Here is a 19,466-nt window from a genome sequence, read left to right as displayed (position 1 = left end):
TTTGAACCATGGGAGCATCTCGCATAATTCTATTGACAGTACCATGGGATTTTCTCTGAATAGACCGGCAGGGAAAGTATGATGGAGATTTGTTTTCTTCAACCCTTGTGTCTTCTCGTGTCTGGCACAAGGAGGCATTTCTGGATCTGGGCCATGATTTAGTGCCAACAATACTGTGTTTATCCCTTGGGGACCTGGGGTGAACTAAAAGTTGCTCTCATAAATCGAAGAAAGCTGTACTTTGCTGGGTTTGTGTGTGAAGTTTTGTTCTGCAGACCTTTGTTTTACAAACTTTAAGCATTGTGAGAGCACTGTAATGTGGCAAATGAGTTCTTTAGGTTGTAGAAATATGTTCTTTGTAAAGAATGGATAGTTATATCTCCAAACAACATTCATGAAGTGTAGCTTTGCTTTGCTAGAGTTTTATCATCCTACCCTATTGGCCCCAAGTCCACGTGAGATTTTTATGTACTCTGTGAAGACTGTATCATTCAACTATGAAGTATGAACGATGCCTTCCCTGTTGGGCAGTGTTACAGAAGTATATTCTTCTGGAGAGTCCATGGCTCGAGGTGAAAAAGAAATTGAACGAACAAGGCTATCTTGGTGGATGTTGAACGCTTCACAGATGAAACTGCATAATGGCCAAAGAAAGCTGTTAAGCAGATGCCTCTTTGTTGGGAGCTTTGTCTAATCATTAGAACAGCTGCTATAATGTCATAAACATGCTGGGGACTACAGTACAACAAAGTTTTTGACCTAAGGGCTGATGTAACTCAAATAGAACAGCAGCGGAGCAACTGTTTGCAACTATATTTTTATCGATAATAGCTCCCTCTTTGTCATATTGCTCCTCATCTTGTAGGCTGAAATGTAGGTCCAAGTCCTTGTCTCTTCACAGGCTCAGGATCATAGTCTTAAAGTTTGATATGCTTCTATACTTCAGAAATGGCATGGCTTCACTTTGAGCAGCAGGGATTTCATGTCCAGCCGGTTGTGTTTGTCCGACAAGGGATTGACCTATAATATAAATAGGAACATGAACTTATTAAAATAGCTACAAATGGGAAGGGAAAATTTTGACCAATAATACAATTACTAGATAGTGGTGTTTGATATAGTTGATTCAAATCATAACTAAGATTCTCTATATTGATTAACAATGATGATTTGCGGAGGCTCCAAAGAAGGGGTACTTTAATTCTGAGTCAAGGAAGTTGGAAATGGAGGGGAGGATCTAAGGTAACATTGATAGAAGTTGCGAGAAATGATATGGAAGAGCTTGAAACAATATCACAGATGAATGAAGATCCATAAAACCAATCCAAACAGTGGGACAAGGTTTGATGGTCATGGTAAAGCTCTTTATGTCAGTAAGGAAATAGAAGGATGATTGAATGGCCTGATCGAGCCTTTTCCTTTTTGCTTCTAGGAGATTGATCAAAACGTATCATCACTTGTATTAAGAAAGCTCCTCCTTTTTATGGATTATTCGGGGGAGCAACGATGGTTTTCTTTTTATTATTCCATTTTGAGTGATAGGCAACAGCTTATATTTGATTAGCCATAGTACCTAGTATATGCATATCTTTAATGGATACGACCACATTAAGAATTATAACTCATCTTGACTTAGAAACTGTAAAGATCCTTTCTGTATTTGTGTGGGCATGTGCTTAGTCCCACATTAGGTTTAAGTTGGGGAGGTCCTGGATATCTAAGCCAGGTTACGGATTCTAATTAATAACTCCTACCTACCCCTTCCTAGGTGAGGTTCCAAGCCGTCATATTTTTTCTCCTCAATTTTGACCCTACTCAAATTTATTTGGAATTTGATCAAGAAGGAAATAAAAAAGATTCAATTAGGTAGTTGCTCAGACCACAAAATTTAAACTCCCCCATAGACAAACAAAAAACCTTTCCTTGCAAATTTTTGAAACAAAATTCTCAATAACGAAGTAAAATACACATGCCTAGGATTTTTCTTATTGATAGTAGGATTATTAGTTGCTATTTGCCAAGCCATTTTAATATCCTATCATCTGATTGAAATCTAAACACAATTTTAATTTGATAAGATCCGATCCTAAACTGTTTAGTGTGAGACTATGAGTCCATGTATCCCACTCTTATTTACTTAATGCTAACTGTCATATGATTAAGATCTGTCGGCTCATATAGTTAACTGGATCAATCACCCTCCTAATCGTGGTTCCCATTGACATATTTCTAAGACGAAGTAAGGAGTTACTGAAAATATGCTACCTTCTAGTTCAGCAATCATCTAGTGCGACTCTCTGTGCAAACCAGAATGATGCAGGGCACATTGGGCTTAGGACTGCAAATGCGCAAGAATGGACCCTTAAGAACTAGAATTTATGAATAGTGAATATATTTTAGGGTGTCAAAGGGATTTGCAAGCCGAAATCTGTGTTATGCTCACAGGTTTCTGCAATCATACACAGATAAACAACAATTATGGTTAAAACAAAGAGTGCAGATAATGGTAAAGCGTATTTCTAGGATTAATAGTGGATGGCAAGATTCTGAGTGAGTCAACAGATCAAAGCAGTGGAAGCAGATCGATAATAAAACCAATTACATTCAGATCCAAGTGTAGTTATTAACTAGAGAAAATAAACTGCATGTATATATGTATACATATATGTATGTATGTATATCTATCCATCTATCCATCTATCCATCTCTCTCTCTCTCTCTCTATATATATACATATATATGTATGTATATGTATAAAGGGAAGAGCAATAGACTAAAGAGAGAAGAATCAGAGGAAAGAAAACGAGGAAGAAATAAAGAGTCAGAATAAGGGAAAAGGAGAGAAGATAACTGAACCTTGGTTTCATTTCTTCCTTTTAATCAAATAATCTTAGGTACAATCTCTTAAAAGAGAGGATTACAATCTTTATAGAGACTCAAAACCCTAATACCACTAAATCTTAACTTTTCAATTAAAGGCAAATCCTAGCCATCGGTTAGAACATAAGAAGAGAAAATTTAAAGGACTCAGAAGCTTCAAATAAGTTACTGATAAAGTACATGAACAGTACCATGTATAGTACAAGCTACAGTATCACTAGAGCAACTTGACATTAAAAGCTCTTTAAACATGGCTAAAGCCCTTCAATAAAACATGGACTGCAGGAATCATTTGAACTCCCACATCACATAAATACCACGGACGTTGGCCATTAAGCGTGCATTAAACTGGCTCCTATTTTTGTTGACACATGTAGGTTTTGTTTTCCAGCTAGAAGGAAATTTCAATATCCAACTAAAGCAATAGACATGATGAGCAGCAGACATCATGATGGTTATGAAGTTTCTCATCTAGGAGCCTGGTGAAAAGGTCTCTTGTGGCACACATATATTCCTTGGCCCCGAGCCTGCAATCTAGTTTTCCTGTTTTTTTTAGGCTATAATCAGCATGTTTCTACTCCTAACAACCAATTCACACTTGCACATAATATGGAAACTTATTCTTAAGTACAGTTTTCTGTCTCTTAAACTTTTACTCTCTATTCATGCCATCAACCTATAATGTAGAGTTTTATTCTCCATCTTATATGAGCTAGAATATTTGCTCTGTAACTATTTTGGATGACCACCTACAGTAATGCATAAGGTCATTTGAAAAGTATAAGCATCTACAAGTACTATCACGTCAAAGCTTTGATATTATATGTACTTTCAAATTAACATATTGGCATTTTCATGGTATGGATCATCTAGTTGTGATCGTAGAGCCTAGGTACCAAACTGTCAAAGGTAAGTTAAATGAGTTGTGGTTTCCCGAAGAGCAAGACTAAAGTTTCTCATATAGTATGGCCATAACCATGACCAACAAGCCTTCGCCAATCTAACTTAGTTTCACTTAATGCTATGCCTGTCTTAAATATTGTTAACAAAGTTTAACATCGCACAAAATCTGACAATTACTATGTAATACCATTATGTCAACAATATAATTAAGACAAATATCAAGAAGATACAAAATATAAACTATTAAATATAATGCAGAACATGCAACATTTATGTCAACCATAAAATACACCTATGATTTTTTTTCATATTTTCTTTTTTCCTTGGCTATGTTAAGAGGACTTAGGTGCTTCTTTTAAGTTTTTTAAACCAATGGTCAGTAGTCCACCTCTTTTTCAATGGATAAACAGACAGAGGTCAATTGGCCATGCACTGGTGGATGTTTGTTTTGTAGTTGGCAACGCAAAACACAGCTCTTCACCTTCTTCTTAACTGCTTTGAGCAGACTTATTTGGCCTCACTCTAAGCAAATTCTGCACATCAAAGGAAGGACAAGCAGTCTAAGATCCTAGTGTCTGAACGGATAAATAAATAAATTATGCCAAGTTCAGAAAGGTGTTGTTTGCCGGGGAGCGTGGAGAGAGAGAAAAATAGTAGGATCTTCACCAAGAAGTTAAAATCTGTGGAAGAGATAATCCAGCTGGTAATGTCATCTCTGGAAGAATATTAATCAAGGCACTTGCAATCAACAAAGCAAGGAATTTCACATCCTTAATGCACATGCACACACATGTACATGTGCCAAACACATGCACACACAAGTCAATACTTCTGGCTAGTATTTCTCTAGGGGGTGAGAAATTCCAGCTCCAAAAGAAACTTTAACCACAACATCATCCAAAGTTCAAAGTATAACCTCTGCTATCTCTCACAATCTCAAGTTGAACTTTTGCTATCTCTTACTGTCTCAATGAACTGGGCTGGGAATTTCACATCCTTAACACACACACAAGTCAGCGCTCCTAGTTGGTATTCTATGGGCGTAAGAAATACCATCTCCAAAAAAAGCAACTTTAACAACAATGTCCTCCAAAGTTTAAAATTTAACCATTGCTATCTCTCACTATCTCAATGAACTCGGCTGGGAATTTCACATCTTTAGTGCACACACACAACAGAGAGGTCAACATGTCTGGCTGGTATTTCTCTAGGGGGTGAGAAATTCCAGCTCCAAAAGCAACCTTAACCACATGGTCATTGAAAGTAAAAAGTTTACGATATGTACCCATATCAGTAACTTATTTGTGTGGTGTGGATTGGTTTGATATGGCACCATGTTGATACATGGTACACCTATTGATGCCAGCATAGCAAAAGTAAGATATAGTACCATGTGTCGGTTCGGTACAATACCAAGGGTATATTAGTACTTGTACCTTACTAGTATGACACTGTATAGTTGGTATTGTATCATATCCATAAAGTCATCTAATCTTCCACTTTCGATAATATACCATGATCCAATGTAACCAAGCTTTGTTTAAAGGACTCAAACATAAGAATGACATCCTTAATATTTATACAGCTTAGACACAAGCTCCAAATGAAATAGACAACAAGGAAGAATAATACCTCAAGACCACCAACGTGCATTTGGATGTACAGTGTAAACGTGATTACAAGCAACCATCTTGACTTTGAGGTTTAAACCTTTTGCCCCATTTCATAAGAAGCTCCTTGATGTTAGCATCCATTCTAGTCCCTCTACCTCCCCACACCAACATGTGAGCTAGGTCTCCCATTGAAGAGCCATCCACTTCATGTACTGCCTTGAAACCCATCCTTGTGTAGAACCGAACAAGCTGACATTCAAAATCACTAATGAAATAATTTCAAAATAGACAAGCAATAGTAGTCCTATAATGCTGCACACACACATATAAAGCCAGGTGCCAAAATATCCTGGCAAGAAATTTATTTGCATGAGAAACATCAGCAGGGAAAAGGTAAAATTTCACTTTTTTCATTCTAATATATAGGACTCCGTATAGCATTCTCTTTAATATATTGGCTTTAAAACACTTCCTAACTGGCCTTGAATGTTTCTTTGCACGCTTGTCACCTGCCCAAAATTTGCCTTCACCACGGTTTTGTCAACAATTCTTCAAGGTTTGATATTAGCCCATCAGGCCATTGTACAAGGTGCTCAATTCTTCCATACATCATTCTTGACCTGGTGACAATGACACATTTCCTAACTTTCTTATCTATATGTTTCCATTGTACCAATAAGTTATCTTTTTCCCCTTGATGCATAATTGTAACCCGTTAATAATAAAATTCCTCGAACTAATGATACGTTATTAACCTAAATGTACTAACATATTTTATAATACAATAACAAGCAAAACATACAATTATGCATATCAATATCAACATTTTGACAAAAATTGTTAATGCATTGCATAAACTACTTATCTTATTTCTTGTTCAAGTTCTTCAATTTGAGTTATCTAAGGCCTAGTTGGGTTTTGCTGATCATGAGTTTTTGTAAATAATTTTGTTTCTCACTAACACCTTTTCGATGGGGCAAGTCTAGTCTCCTTGCTTTCTTATTTATACATTTTACACTATCCCATCGAGTTTTTCTTCCTAATTACTCCTGTTACGGGGGAATTTAGCCACCATGCCCCACGTGACCGGCACGCGCGCCCAGAAAGACTACGGCAGTCCCTTGATCCAGCAATCCGACCCCGAGTCGGATATCTTCGGCTCCGCAGCCCGACCCCGAGTCGGCTGCCCCTTGATCCAGCAATCCGACCCCGAGTCGGATATCTTCGGCTCCGCAGCCCGACCCCGAGTCGGCTGCCCCTTGATCCAGCAATCCGACCCCGAGTCGGATATCTTCGGCTCCGCAGCCCGACCCCGAGTCGGCTGCCCCCTGATCCAGTCATCCGACCCCGAGTCGGCAATCTCTCGACAACAACAGACTGTTCCTCTGAGGCACGCCGCGGCCCCCTGCTCCACTACTCCCTGCAACGGCCGTATCCGGCGCTGCCCCACGATCCCCTGTAACAGCCGTACAAAGCGGAGCTCCACTATGCCCTGCCAGGGCCGTACCCAGCGCTGCCCCACGACGCCCTGTAACGGCCATATCAGTGGCAGCCCCATCGTGCCATACGATGACGAATCCCCGGAAAAACCCCCCAGCCTGATATATATGAGGCTGGGGGGGAAGGGGGAGGGTAAGCAAAGGTTTTCCAGAGTATTCTCTTATCCGTTACTACTATCTCTCCTTCTCCTTCAATCTCCTCTGACTTGATCGTCGGAGGGCCCCCACTACCTCAGTGGTGGTGCGAGGCTTGCCTGCAGGTTTCCCGGTGGAAGGTGGAGCGCAATCAACCCAACTCCAAGGGAACCCCGTTCACACCGCTGTGCCAATCGTTCTCGGTTTGGACCACCAGCAACAGTTGGCGCTAGAGGAAGGGCCCCGGATCTCAGAGCGATCGTAATGGCACGGCGAGGTGCTCGTGGAGCTTCCAATGCTTCCGGTCGCGGGGCCTCTCGCGCCACTGGCCGGGAGGCCGCTGCATCCCCAACACGCTCTCAGCAACACTCCACCGCCCCACCGCCCATTCAGATGGTCGAAGCCGCCCAGTTCGACCAGCTAACCCAGCAGGTTCGCACCCTCGCGGAGGCAGTGCAGAATCTGCAGGGTGCGATGTCCCGGGCGCCGCAGCAGGCTCAGGAGCCGCCGCTGCCTGAGCGTTCGCCTGTCCTTCCCAACCCGCGTTCCTTCCTCTCCCATGGGGAGGAGCGCCGACGCGAGGAGGATTCTCGAGCACGCTCCATTCTGCCGGGACCTTCCCACCGGAGCTGCGCGGGGTACGAGAGGCGGGCCCGGGCGCGTTCCCAGACCCCCCAGTCCTCGAGGAACCCGCGCTCCAGTCGATCCCCCTCTCGCCGCTCCTTGTCTCCCACCCACCGGTCGCGTTCCCTGGACCGGCGGGTGGACGATCTCCACCGACAACTCCAGGTCCTGAAGGGCCATTCCAAAGATCCCTTCGCCGACTTAGAGATCTCCTCCCAGCCGGCGCTCGCCTCGAGGATCCTGCGGACCCCGAATCCGCCGGGGTTCAAAATGCCGGCGATCGAGCCCTATGACGGGGCGGCGGACCCGCGGGATCACGTCGAGAGTTTCAAGACCCTTATGCTCCTCCACGGAGCATCAGATCCCCTTCTCTGCAAGGCTTTCCCGGCAACCCTCCGTGGCCCGGCGAGGGCATGGTTCGCCGGGCTGGAGGCTGACTCAATCCGGTCCTTCGACCAGTTCACTCGCCTCTTCATCACTCATTTCGCCGTCAGTAGCCGGCGGCGACTGGTCTCCGACTCCCTCTTTGATGTCCGGCAAAACGAGGGAGAAAGCCTGCGGGATTATCTTACCCGCTTCAACAGGGCTACGCTGGAGGTCCGGAACCTGAGTCAGGAGGTAGCTCTTTCAGCCCTGAAGCGTGGCTTCCGGAAGGGCAGACTCACCTTCTCCCTGGACAAACGCTTGCCGCGGAGCTTCCCAGAGCTGTTGTCCCGGGCGAACCAGTATGCGGACGCCGAGGAGGCGGCCGCCCACCGGAGCAAGGAGGCCGCCGAGATCCCACAAAAGCTTGGGAAGAAAAGGCGGAAAGAGGCACGCCAGAGGAGGAGCCCGACGCCCCAGCGTCGGCGCAGAAGCCCGTCGCCGGCGAAGAACCACGGCGCCCCACGCCCTCGTTCTCCGCCCCGACGTTTCAACCGGTACACCCCTCTCCTGACTCCCCGGGCCCAGATCCTTATGGAGATCAAGGGGCGGGAGGACCTCCCGGCCCCGAGTCAGATACGAAGGATCCCTGGAAAGAGGCCCTCCCGGGCGTACTGTGAGTACCACCGAGACCACGGCCACGACACAGAGGACTGCTTCCAGCTTCGGGACGAGATCGAGGCTCTTATCCGTCGGGGGCGTCTCGGTCGGTATGTGAGCGACCGACGTCCCCCCGCAGACCCGCGTCCGGCCGACCCGGCTCCTCCGGAGCCTCGGGAGCAGAATCGACCCGTTGCGGGCGTGATCCACACTATCACTGGGGGCTGCTCTCGGCCCGTGAGGAACGCAGGGGGCTCGACGGAAGCGTCAGGGACGGCCGTCGTAAAGAGGCAGAGGGTCGGCAATGTAATCACCTTTTCTGATGAGGATGTAAAGGGGGTTCAGACTCCCCACGATGACGCCATGGTGATCTCCCTCACTATGGCAAACTATGATGTAAGGCGTGTTCTTGTGGATAGTGGAAGCTCAGCTGATATTTTGTTTTACGAGGCCTTCCAAAAGATGAGCTTGTCCAGACAGTTGTTGCACAAAATGTCCACCCCCCTCGTAGGATTCACCGGTGACGCTGTCCCGGCGGAAGGTGTCGTTGAGCTGCCTGTGACTGCGGGCGTCGCACCCGCAGAAGCCACGGTGCGACTCGGGTTCTTGGTCGTCCGTATCCCCTCGGCCTACAACGCTATCCTCGGGCGACCCGGGCTGAACGCCCTTCGCGCGGTGGTCTCCACGTACCACTTGCTCATGCGGTTCCCCACGGCGGTCGGGATCGGAGAGGTCCGAGGTGACCAACCGACCGCACGGCAATGTTTTCTAGCAACCCTCAAAGGGAAGAAGCCCGTGGAAGCCCTAAGCGTCGAGTCCCTTGATGCCAGAGACGAGGTGGCCTTGCGGCACGGGGAGCCGGCCGAGGGAGTGGTCGAAGTCCCCCTTGAGGAAGGCCGCCCCGACCGGGCGGTCCGGGTCGGCGCCAATCTCGACCCGGGAGCTCGGGCCCGGTTGGTGGAATTCCTCCGAGCCAATGCCGATGTATTTGCCTGGTCGGCGGCCGATGTACCTGGGATCGACCCGGAGGTCATTTCTCACGCCCTCAACGTCGACCCGACCCACCGACCAATAAAGCAGAAGAAGAGACACTGTGCCCCGGATCGGATCCGGGTGGTCGACCAGGAGGTAGACAAGCTCTTGGAGGCAGGATTCATAAGGGAGGTAAGCTACCCCGAGTGGCTGGCAAATGTTGTACTTGTCCGGAAGGCGAGCGGGAAGTGGAGGATGTGCATCGACTATACCGACCTGAACAAGGCGTGCCCTAAGGATAGCTTTCCGCTTCCGCGAATAGACCAACTGGTCGACGCAACTTCCGGATATCAGCTGCTGTCTTTCATGGACGCCTTCTCCGGTTACAACCAGATAATGATGGCCCCACAGGACGAGGAGAAAACTGCCTTTATAACAGACCGGGGGCTGTACTGCTACAAGGTAATGCCTTTCGGTCTGAAGAATGCTGGCGCCACTTACCAGCGCCTCGTCAACAAAATCTTCAAAGAGCAAATCGGCCGGAACATGGAGGTGTACGTGGACGATATGCTGGTGAAGAGCCGCCATGCAGACCAGCACATCGCGGATTTGGAGGAGACTTTCACCACCTTGCGGAAGTTTCGCATGAAGCTGAACCCAGCGAAGTGCGCCTTCGGCGCTTCGGCCGGGAGGTTCCTCGGTTTCATTGTCAACCAGCGGGGTATCGAAGCCAACCCAGACAAAATCAAGGCCATCCAAGGTATGTCCCCTCCGACCAAAGTAAAGGAGGTTTAGGAGCTCGCTGGAAGGGTCGCCGCGCTTGGACGATTTGTGGCAAAATCGGCCGAACGCTGCCAACCATTCTTCAAGGTGTTAAAACGCCCGAAAGACTTCCTCTGGACGGCCGAATGTCAAGCAGCATTCGACCAGCTCAAGGAATACCTGGCGTCTCCTCCCCTACTGTCCAAGCCGCAAGAAGGGGAGATGCTCTACCTCTATCTGGCGGTCTCCCCAACCGCGGTCAGTGCGGTGCTGGTTCGGGAAGAGGCAAAGCTCCAGAAGCCTGTGTACTACATCAGCCGGGTCCTACGGGATGCCGAGACGCGGTACACGAAGGCTGAAAAGATCGCCTTCGCGCTGCTGACCGCGACCAGGAGGCTTCGCCCCTATTTTCAGGCTCATTCGGTCACCCTCTTAACCGATCAACCACTACGGCAGATCCTCAGCAACCCCGAGAATGCGGGACGACTGGTGAAGTGGGCAGTAGAACTCGGTGAGTTCGACATCCGCTACCAGCCTCGACCCGCCATCAAGGCCCAGGTGCTCGCAGACTTCCTCGCTGAGTGCACGGTGCAGGAGGCGGAACCTAGACCGCCGGAAACGCCCAGCCTCGACCTCCCGATTTGGACGCTTCACATCGATGGGTCGTCGAACCCCGAGGGTGGAGGGGCCGGGCTGGTCCTTACCAGTCCTGATGGAGTGATAGCCGAGTATGCCTTGAGGTTTGGATTTCCAGTGACCAACAACGAGGCGGAGTACGAGGCCCTAGTCACGGGACTCAAACTCACCAGAGAGCTCGGCATTCGGCGTTTGAAGGTCTTCACCGACTCCCAGTTGGTGGTCGGGCAGGTTCGTGGGGAGTTCGAGGCCCGGAGCCCGACCATGCAGAACTACGTCCGGAAGGTGCAAGCACTCATTCCCGACCCCGGCAGTGTCGACATTCAGCAGGTCCCCAGAAGCGAAAATGCCAGGGCCGACAGGTTGTCCCGCTTGGTGGGCACAGAGGCGCACAACTTGTCGAGGGCAATCTACCTGGAGACCCTGGATGCCCCGAGCATCGGCGAGGCTGGAGCGGTGATGGCGATTGATCCGGAGCCGTCTTGGATGGACCCGCTCGTCGCCTACCTCGCCGAAGGGATCCTCCCTGAAGACGAAGATCAAGCTCGGCGACTTGTCAAGAAGTCCGCCCACTACGTACTCTATGAAGGGAGGCTGTATCGGACCTCGTTCACCGCCCCCCTCTTAAGGTGCCTCCGCCCCTCGGAGGTGGCCTACGTCCTCGGCGAAGTCCATGAGGACGTCTGCGGATCGCACTTGGGGGCTAGGTCCTTAGCGCACAAGATCATGAGGCAAGGCTATTATTGGCCTACCTTGTTGGAGGACTCGAAGGATCACGTACGGAAATGCGACGCCTGCCAGCGCCACGCCAATGTCCAGAGAGTCCCTTCTGTCCCCTTGGCACCAATCACCGCGCCCTGGCCCTTCGCACAGTGGGGAATGGATATCCTCGGACCATTCCCCGTCGCTTCAGCCCAGCGGAAATTTTTGATTGTTGCAATCGACTACTTCACCAAGTGGGTGGAGGCAGAGCCGCTGGCCACTATCACGGAGGCGCAAGTCCGGAAGTTCGTGAAGAAGAACATCATTGTCCGATTTGGGGTACCTCGGGTCCTCATCTCGGATAATGGTCGACAGTTCGACAACAAGCATTTCCGTGACTTCTGCGAGGAGTTCGGGATCGAGCATCGGTTCACATCTGTGTCGCATCCCCAAACCAACGGTGAGGCCGAGGTCACAAATCGGACAATCCTCCAAGGAATTAAGGCGCGAATCGGTCGGACGGGGCAAGCTTGGGTCGAAGAACTCGAGAATGTCCTTTGGGCGTATCGGACCACGCATCGGACCCCTACCGGAGAGACGCCTTTCAGCCTAACCTATGGCACGGAAGCGGTTGTTCCCGTGGAGCTCAGACTCCCCTCGCCCCGGGTCGCCGCGCACCGACCCGAGGCCAATTCGGAGCAACTCCGAGGGAACCTGGACCTCTTGGAAGAAGCAAGAGAAATGGCACAGGTGCGGATGGCGATGTATCAGCGGAGGGTGGCCCGATATTATAACTCCAAGGTCCGACCGAAACTTTTCAGAATCGGAGATCTGGTGCTAAGGCGAGCCAAAGCATCTCAACCCGCGGAAGGTGGGAAGCTGGCGCCAAATTGGGAAGGCCCGTATAGGGTTCGCTGGGTAAACCGACCTGGCTCCTACCAGTTGGAGGCCCTAGATGGTCGAGAAATTCCGAGGAGCTGGAATTCCGCTAACCTGCGGGTGTATCACCAGTAGAGCGACAAAGCCAGGAAGACAGTTCGAAAAATGTACAATTCTTTTCATTTCAATAATTCCTGGTTACAACGGTGTGTTCGTGTGATTACAAAGAATTCCCAGAGGGGAATTGGGGAGTAAAGAAAACAAGGAAGAGGTGGAGACTCCGTGGAGCTGAAGATCTGGGACCCCGAACCCTCCATCCGAAGCAGCTGCAATCCCACCGGGCGTGGGTGCTTCTCCCCGGAGGCGCCATCCACGCCTCACGCAAAGGACGAAGAGCCGGCGCGGACGAAGAAGAAGTGGACGAAGGAGGAGTTCCCGCTGCCTCCAGAGAAACGCCACCTCCAAGGGATATTCCGGTCCTCCCCAGGAGAAGGGGAGGGAAGGAATACAAGGGAGAAGAGCGCGAGGAGGCGCGATCCCGGATGAAGCGTCTGGCGCAGAGCTCAATCGGGAGGCGGGGCTGAAAGGAGGGGGGATGTGATCCCGGATGAAACGCCTAGAGCGGAGTTCCGCCGGGGAGAACCTCCTTGTTGATCTCAGATGAAACGGCTAGTTGGCGGAAGTCGCGAGGGGCGCGCCTCCCGTTCCTCCGGCGGGGGTTTCCCAGCCACACGCCGGAGAGGAGGTCCACGATCCATGGTAACCTGAATAGCTCCGGCTTGGCAGGCTCCACCGCGCCTGCACTTATATTTATAGCCAAACTGTGGCCCCCCGGTCGTTCCGATGCGGATGGCTCCAATAAAGGCGGGCGCACCGAATCCGGAGCCATTCCAGCTCTCGAGGCGTATCCTCCCACGATCTCCTAAGCGTCGTTCTCCTTAATTGCATTCTTCATGCAGAACACTCCGGGCGGTGTGTATCCCACGGCCCACGTATCTCCGCTCGCGCCCAGGCTGCATCCGCCTCGAAGAACGCGCGTATCGCGGCCGCTTAACTGACACTCCTTGCAAGCAGCAACTGGCGATCCGATTCCCCAGGTAACGCCTCAATTAGCATTTAATACCCTTCTGGTGTTCCCCAGGCGACGCTTGGAGAAGAGGAGAAACACGATCGTAGCTGGCCACGGAGAAATCTCGTCGAGCGGCAAGCGACAGGCGCGTGACCAACGAGCGGAATCTCCCGAGGCTCGGCCCTCGGATGCCAGGCTAACCCGATGATCATCCCGGGAGCAGACTAGCCTGAAGCCCCGACCGGTCGCCTCGGCTTGCGCCAGCCTTGGCCGACCAACGAGCGGAATCTCCCGAGGCTCGGCCCTCGGATGCCAGGCTAACCCGATGATCATCCCGGGAGCAGACTAGCCTGAAGCCCCGACCGGTCGCCTCGGCTTGCGCCAGCCTTGGCCGACCAACGAGCGGAATTCCCCGAGGCTCGGCCCTCGGATGCCAGGCTAACCCGATGATCATCCCGGGAGCAGACTAGCCTGAAGCCCCGACCGGTCGCCTCGGCTTGCGCCAGCCTTGGCCGACCAACGAGCGGAATCTCCCGAGGCTCGGCCCTCGGATGCCAGGCTAACCCGATGATCATTCCGGGAGCAGACTAGCCTGAAGCCCCGACCGGTCGCCTCGGCTTGCGCCAGCCTTGGCCGACCAACGAGCGGAATTCCCTGAGGCTCGGCCCTCGGATGCCAGGCTAACCCGATGATCATCCCGGGAGCAGACTAGCCTGAAGCCCCGACCGGTCGCCTCGGCTTGCGCCAGCCTTGGCCGACCAACGAGCGGAATCTCCCGAGGCTCGGCCCTCGGATGCCAGGCTAACCCGATGATCATCCCGGGAGCAGACTAGCCTGAAGCCCCGACTGGTCGCCTCGGCTTGCGCCAGCCTTGGCCGACCAACGAGCGAAATCTCCCGAGGCTCGGCCCTCGGATGCCAGGCTAACCCGATGATCATCCCGGGAGCAGACTAGCCTGAAGCCCCGACCGGTCGCCTCGGCTTGCGCCAGCCTTGGCCGACCAACGAGCGGAATTTCCCGAGGCTCGGCCCTCGGATGCCAGGCTAACCCGATGATCATCCCGGGAGCAGACTAGCCTGAAGCCCCGACCGGTCGCCTCGGCTTGCACCAGCCTGGGCCGACCAACGAGCGGAATCTCCCGAGGCTCGGCCCTCGGATGCCAGGCTAACCCGATGATCATTCCGGGAGCAGACTAGCCTGAAGCCCCGACCGGTCGCCTCGGCTTGCGCCAGCCTTGGCCGACTAACGAGCAGAATTTCCTGAGGCCTAACCCTCGGATGCCTGGCCTAGCGCCGGAAGAATTTCCTGAGGCCTAACCCTCGGATGCCTGGCCTGGTGCCGGAAGAATTTCCTGAGGCCTAACCCTCGGATGCCTGGCCTGGTGCCGGAAGAATTTCCTGAGGCCTAACCCTCGGATGCCTGGCCTAGCGCCGGAAGAATTTCCTGAGGCCTAACCCTCGGATGCCTGGCCTAGCGCCGGAAGAACTTCAAGAGTTAGGAGTCGGCGAGACGCTACCAAGAGTTAAAAAGAGGAAGGACGAAAGTGAAATGAAGAAACACTCTATTTGCATTAACTTTCATTGTTTCAGGGCCGAGACCCATACAACTTGGCAAAACGCCAACATACAAAGAAAAGGACAAAGAAAGGTACAGAGGGATCTACGTCAATGAAAAAGAAACGCTCCTTCCAGCCGTGAATGGAGGAAGGAGCCTCCTTGACGAGGCCGCACCCTCGCCGCGCCGCAAAGCACCACCACCCTCTGTCCTGGGGGTGGCCGTTCAGGCCGTAGCATTCCCAAAAGACATTCAGGGTGGCGGGAACCTCGTGCATGCGGCAGAGAACCTGGAAGGCCGTCAGGGCGCGCCATGAGTTCGGCACCAGTTGCGTCGGCGCCACTCTTAAACCCCGAAGCACCTGCATAACTAAGTCCGAGGGGGGAAAGCGGAACCCGGCCCGAAGGATGTCCTCGTTGATGGCGACCTTCCCTGGAGGAGGATGGGACATCCTCTCCTCAGGCCCCGGGAGCGTAACGTTGCAGGCTTTGGGAAGGTGGTACCGGGCCACGAACCTATTTAGGTCTTCGGGGACCAGATCCGACTGAATGCGGTTCGCTCTTACTTCGTCCATACCTAATGGCCAGTGGATCTACGGTCAGGACGGGGCCAAGAAGGGGGAAAGGACCGGAACGACTGAAGTACACTAATACGGAAGGAGAAAGTATGGAGAGCCCTAAATTGAAGAATGGGGCAATTCACCGGAAGGGAAGGAAGAACGGCTTCGAGAGCGTCAAAGGAGGAGCGAGCAAACAGTCCGACGGCAACGACAGCAGCGCAAGGGAGAAACTCGAAGATGCCTGCGAAGAGAAAAGCGGACGGGGGAGGGCCCTCGGTTAAATAGGCGGAAAGGCGGGTGACGCCTCGGTGACGCCAGAGGACGCCTGGCTGCCGAAGGGTCGCTCGCGCCCCAAAGGCGAATCGACGCCATTAAGGAAGGATGTCCGCCGAAATCCGCAGACTGCCAGATCAGCGACAACCGCTATACGCCATAAAGGAGGCGGGGAGCTCGAAGCGCGCGCGCCTTTCCGAGGGATGGCGGCAATCTCGAAGCATCACTCCTTTCACCCGTTCCCCTCCTGGTTCCAGGCTCGGAAGTGGGGGGCTACTGTTACGGGGGAATTTAGCCACCATGCCCCACGTGACCGGCACGCGCGCCCAGGAAGACTACGGCAGTCCCTTGATCCAGCAATCCGACCCCGAGTCGGATATCTTCGGCTCCGCAGCCCGACCCCGAGTCGGCTGCCCCTTGATCCAGCAATCCGACCCCGAGTCGGATATTCGGCTCCGCAGCCCGACCCCGAGTCGGCTGCCCCCTGATCCAGTCATCCGACCCCGAGTCGGCAATCTCTCGACAACAACAGACTGTTCCTCTGAGGCACGCCGCGGCCCCCTGCTCCACTACTCCCTGCAACGGCCGTATCCGGCGCTGCCCCACGATCCCCTGTAACAGCCGTACAAGGCGGAGCTCCACTATGCCCTGCCAGGGCCGTACCCAGCGCTGCCCCACGACGCCCTGTAACGGCCATGTCAGTGGCAGCCCCATCGTGCCACACGATGACGAATCCCCGGAAAAACCCTCCAGCCTGATATATATGAGGCTGGGGGGGGAAGGGGGAGGGTAAGCAAAGGTTTTCCAGAGTATTCTCTTATCCGTTACTACTATCTCTCCTTCTCCTTCAATCTCCTCTGACTTGATCGTCGGAGGGCCCCCACTACCCCAGTGGTGGTGCGAGGCTTGCCTGCAGGTTTTCCGGTGGAAGGTGGAGCGCAATCAACCCAACTCCAAGGAAACCCCGTTCACACCGCTGTGCCAATCGTTCTCGGTTTGGACCACCAGCAACAACTCCCTTTCAGCATATTATTCTAACATCTTTTAGTTAAAACCCTTAATCATATGTGGCAATCCATTTACATATCCATGACACATTTTATACCTCAACAACAAATAAACACATTTTAATTTCTATCAATTTCCAAACTAACTACACGTATCAGTATCGAGAAGGAACATAAAATTGTTATTTTTTATCTATTGCATCAAACCCTTCTCATCTGCTTGTTCACGTTCTTCATTTCGAGTCATATAACATCTAGTCATATAAAGAATTTCCTTCATTAGTTACCAGCCCTTTCTAATGTCAATCTAATGCAACTTTCGTTTCGAAAACTACTGTGCAATAGCAAGGAATTAGTCCACTTTCAAGGCCTGTCTGGAAAATCTAGCAGGATTGGACTGATTTCCCATTGGATCATAGATTACACAGCCTATTTAAATAAGGCCCATATCAACCAAATACCTCTCTAGTCCAAATCCTCCGAGATTAAAAAAAAAAAAAAAACCCTATGGAGATCTTTTTTTTTCATCCTGCAGTCCAACAAGCCCATAAATAGGAATATAGACTAAAACTAGGACGAGTCTTTAGAAAAAAAAAGGCTCGGCAGACTAACAAGCCCCATTCCTATAGGACATCCAGCTTAATCCCGGTGGATTTCCCAAACAGGCCCTCAACAAGAAATTCTCTTAAAGTTTTGGAACAACACCACAACCTAGTCCTGGTCAAGTTGAACAAGCTTTTTCGTTTACGTTTGTGAGTCACAAAATATTCATAAGCAAAAACAAATTGTTTCATAATCATTTTAATATACAGTTTTGAGTCACGAAACACTTGCTTCAAACTAATTCAGAGGCTGGTACGAGTAAGGCCCTATTTGGGGGAGCTTTTAAAAGTAGAGCCGTTGAAAGTAGAGCTGTTAAAAGTAAAGCTTTCTGAAGTAGAGCTTTTATAAAAAGCTGTTTGGTAACTACATTTCCAAAGTGCTATGGTACTTTAACATGTGTTTGATGAACAAACTGAGAAAGTACTTTTATGTGACAAAATGACCATAAAGAATATTACTAGTATTATACAACAGAGCATAATAAAATATAATATATATTAATACATAAATATACGATATAGTATAATATTATGATATAGTATACCAGGCTTGCATACAAAATTAGCAGGCCATTATTCTTAAATCAAAATATGATCAAGAACTGTGGAGCTTTTGCTTTACCTTGGAGTGATAGAGAGGGGAGTCGTTGATGGCGAGGAGCTCGGCCCGGGTGCAACCCCGGTCGAACCCATGCCGGACTGCGACGGCCCCGAGGAAGAGGCCCAGGCCGAAGATGGAGCGGTCCATGGCGAGCGTCTCCCTTGCCATCCTCATGGAGTCCAAGTGCAGAACTTTGCCCTTGAGCCACGGCCTAATAACTCCCTCTGCCCTCCCGAGCTCCGCCCCACCCTCGCCCTCCGCCCGGACCCGGAAGAAGGGCCCCAGGGCACGGAGCCGGAGGCGGAGTCCCTGGGCTCTGGACGACTCCATTATCTCGGACATGCTCGGTATTAGAGAGAAGGTTAGGGGTGTTTCCGGGGAAACCGCTGGTGGGATGGGTAGAAAGCAAGCCATGGCCGGGGAACCTCCTCGGTTCCTCACCTTCGCTCCTTTGATTATTCCTACCTTGTTTCTTGCTGAAGACAAGAGGGGGCGTGGAGCGATGAGAACCGTTCGTTGGCTTTCTATTCGTCGTGAGTTTTCAGTCCCACGTCGGCTGATATTTATAAATTCTAGAAATTATGTATTAGTTTTACGGCTCCAGGATTCCATTTTCTGCCAAAAGTTCAGTTGAATTATCATTTACATATATTCTTATAACTTGTTTTCCACGAACATTCTTTTTACTAAGTAATTAAAACTCTATTATTTACTTTCACTTTCAAGATATCTAATGTGATTTTGTCCAAATTTTTACTAGCTTAAAAAATCTATCCTATAGACAAGATATAGAAATTTCAGAAGATTTGGAGCTACCAATCTGATGCTTAGCTCTGTACTTTTGTCAGATTGTTCTTTTAACCTTTGTGATATGATAGACTATTTATGGGACCACCGTGACAACAAATATTTTAAAATTACTAAATTACTTGCTAGAATCATAAAGCCACATAAGCATATCATTGCAATTAATAATATCAATTAATTCTAGTAACATAACTCGGAGTGAGCAATGGATGGCCACGTTTCAATAATGGGTAGCAAAATCCCTATTAGCTTTGAAAAGTAATTTTTCACTTAATGGTCCCTGGGACTTCCGTACACTAGATCATTTAACTTTGATATGTGGTAACTTAGGTTTCTAAAATCAATTTCAAATAACGATTAGTTCAG

At 50.2% G+C, this 19,466-nt stretch overlaps 2 protein-coding genes across 3 annotated transcripts; one reads left to right on the top strand and one right to left on the bottom strand.

The window, feature by feature from the left end:
- Positions 1-644: 644 nt before the first annotated feature.
- On the bottom strand, positions 645-18,829 carry LOC120107550 (uncharacterized). 2 transcript variants are annotated; one of them, XM_039120868.3, is made up of 3 exons: positions 18,315-18,827; positions 5,416-5,645; positions 645-1,020 (listed from the first exon to the last, which is right to left on the bottom strand). In XM_039120868.3, exons 1-2 carry the CDS (start codon positions 18,705-18,707, stop codon positions 5,460-5,462), a joined length of 579 nt encoding a protein of 192 aa, XP_038976796.3. In that variant the 5' UTR covers positions 18,708-18,827; the 3' UTR covers positions 645-1,020; positions 5,416-5,459. The 2 variants fall into 2 exon arrangements, with proteins under 2 accessions (XP_038976796.3, XP_088567449.2); XM_088711323.2 differs by lacking the exon at positions 645-1,020 and adding an exon at positions 1,050-4,316 and having other exon boundaries at positions 18,315-18,829.
- On the top strand, positions 7,321-11,689 carry LOC149751238 (uncharacterized). The gene is made up of 2 exons (XM_089927384.1): positions 7,321-10,409; positions 10,868-11,689. Exons 1-2 carry the CDS (start codon positions 7,424-7,426, stop codon positions 10,924-10,926), a joined length of 3,045 nt encoding a protein of 1,014 aa, XP_089783510.1. The 5' UTR covers positions 7,321-7,423; the 3' UTR covers positions 10,927-11,689.
- Positions 18,830-19,466: the final 637 nt, after the last annotated feature.

Source organism: Phoenix dactylifera, chromosome 15 (genome assembly GCF_051530095.1).
Source record: "Phoenix dactylifera cultivar Ajwa chromosome 15, Ajwa_hap1_PhDact_Kaust_v1.1, whole genome shotgun sequence".
NCBI classification, from domain to species: Eukaryota; Viridiplantae; Streptophyta; class Magnoliopsida; order Arecales; family Arecaceae; genus Phoenix; species Phoenix dactylifera.
The sequence above is the reverse complement of the archived record's forward strand: the minus strand, read 5'-3'. Positions and strand labels throughout refer to the sequence as shown.

Excerpts from the sequence above, each read along its gene's own strand:
- LOC120107550 (XM_088711323.2), bottom strand. The coding sequence starts at position 18,707 with ATGGCTTGCTTTCTACCCATCCCACCAGCGGTTTCCCCGGAAACACCC. Across the intron at positions 5,646-18,314 it reads CCCCTCTCTATCACTCCAAG|CTTGTTCGGTTCTACACAAG; the intron begins GTAAAGCAAAAG and ends TTTGAATGTCAG.
- LOC149751238 (XM_089927384.1), top strand. The coding sequence starts at position 7,424 with ATGGTCGAAGCCGCCCAGTTCGACCAGCTAACCCAGCAGGTTCGCACC. Across the intron at positions 10,410-10,867 it reads CAAAATCAAGGCCATCCAAG|ATCCTCAGCAACCCCGAGAA; the intron begins GTATGTCCCCTC and ends CCACTACGGCAG.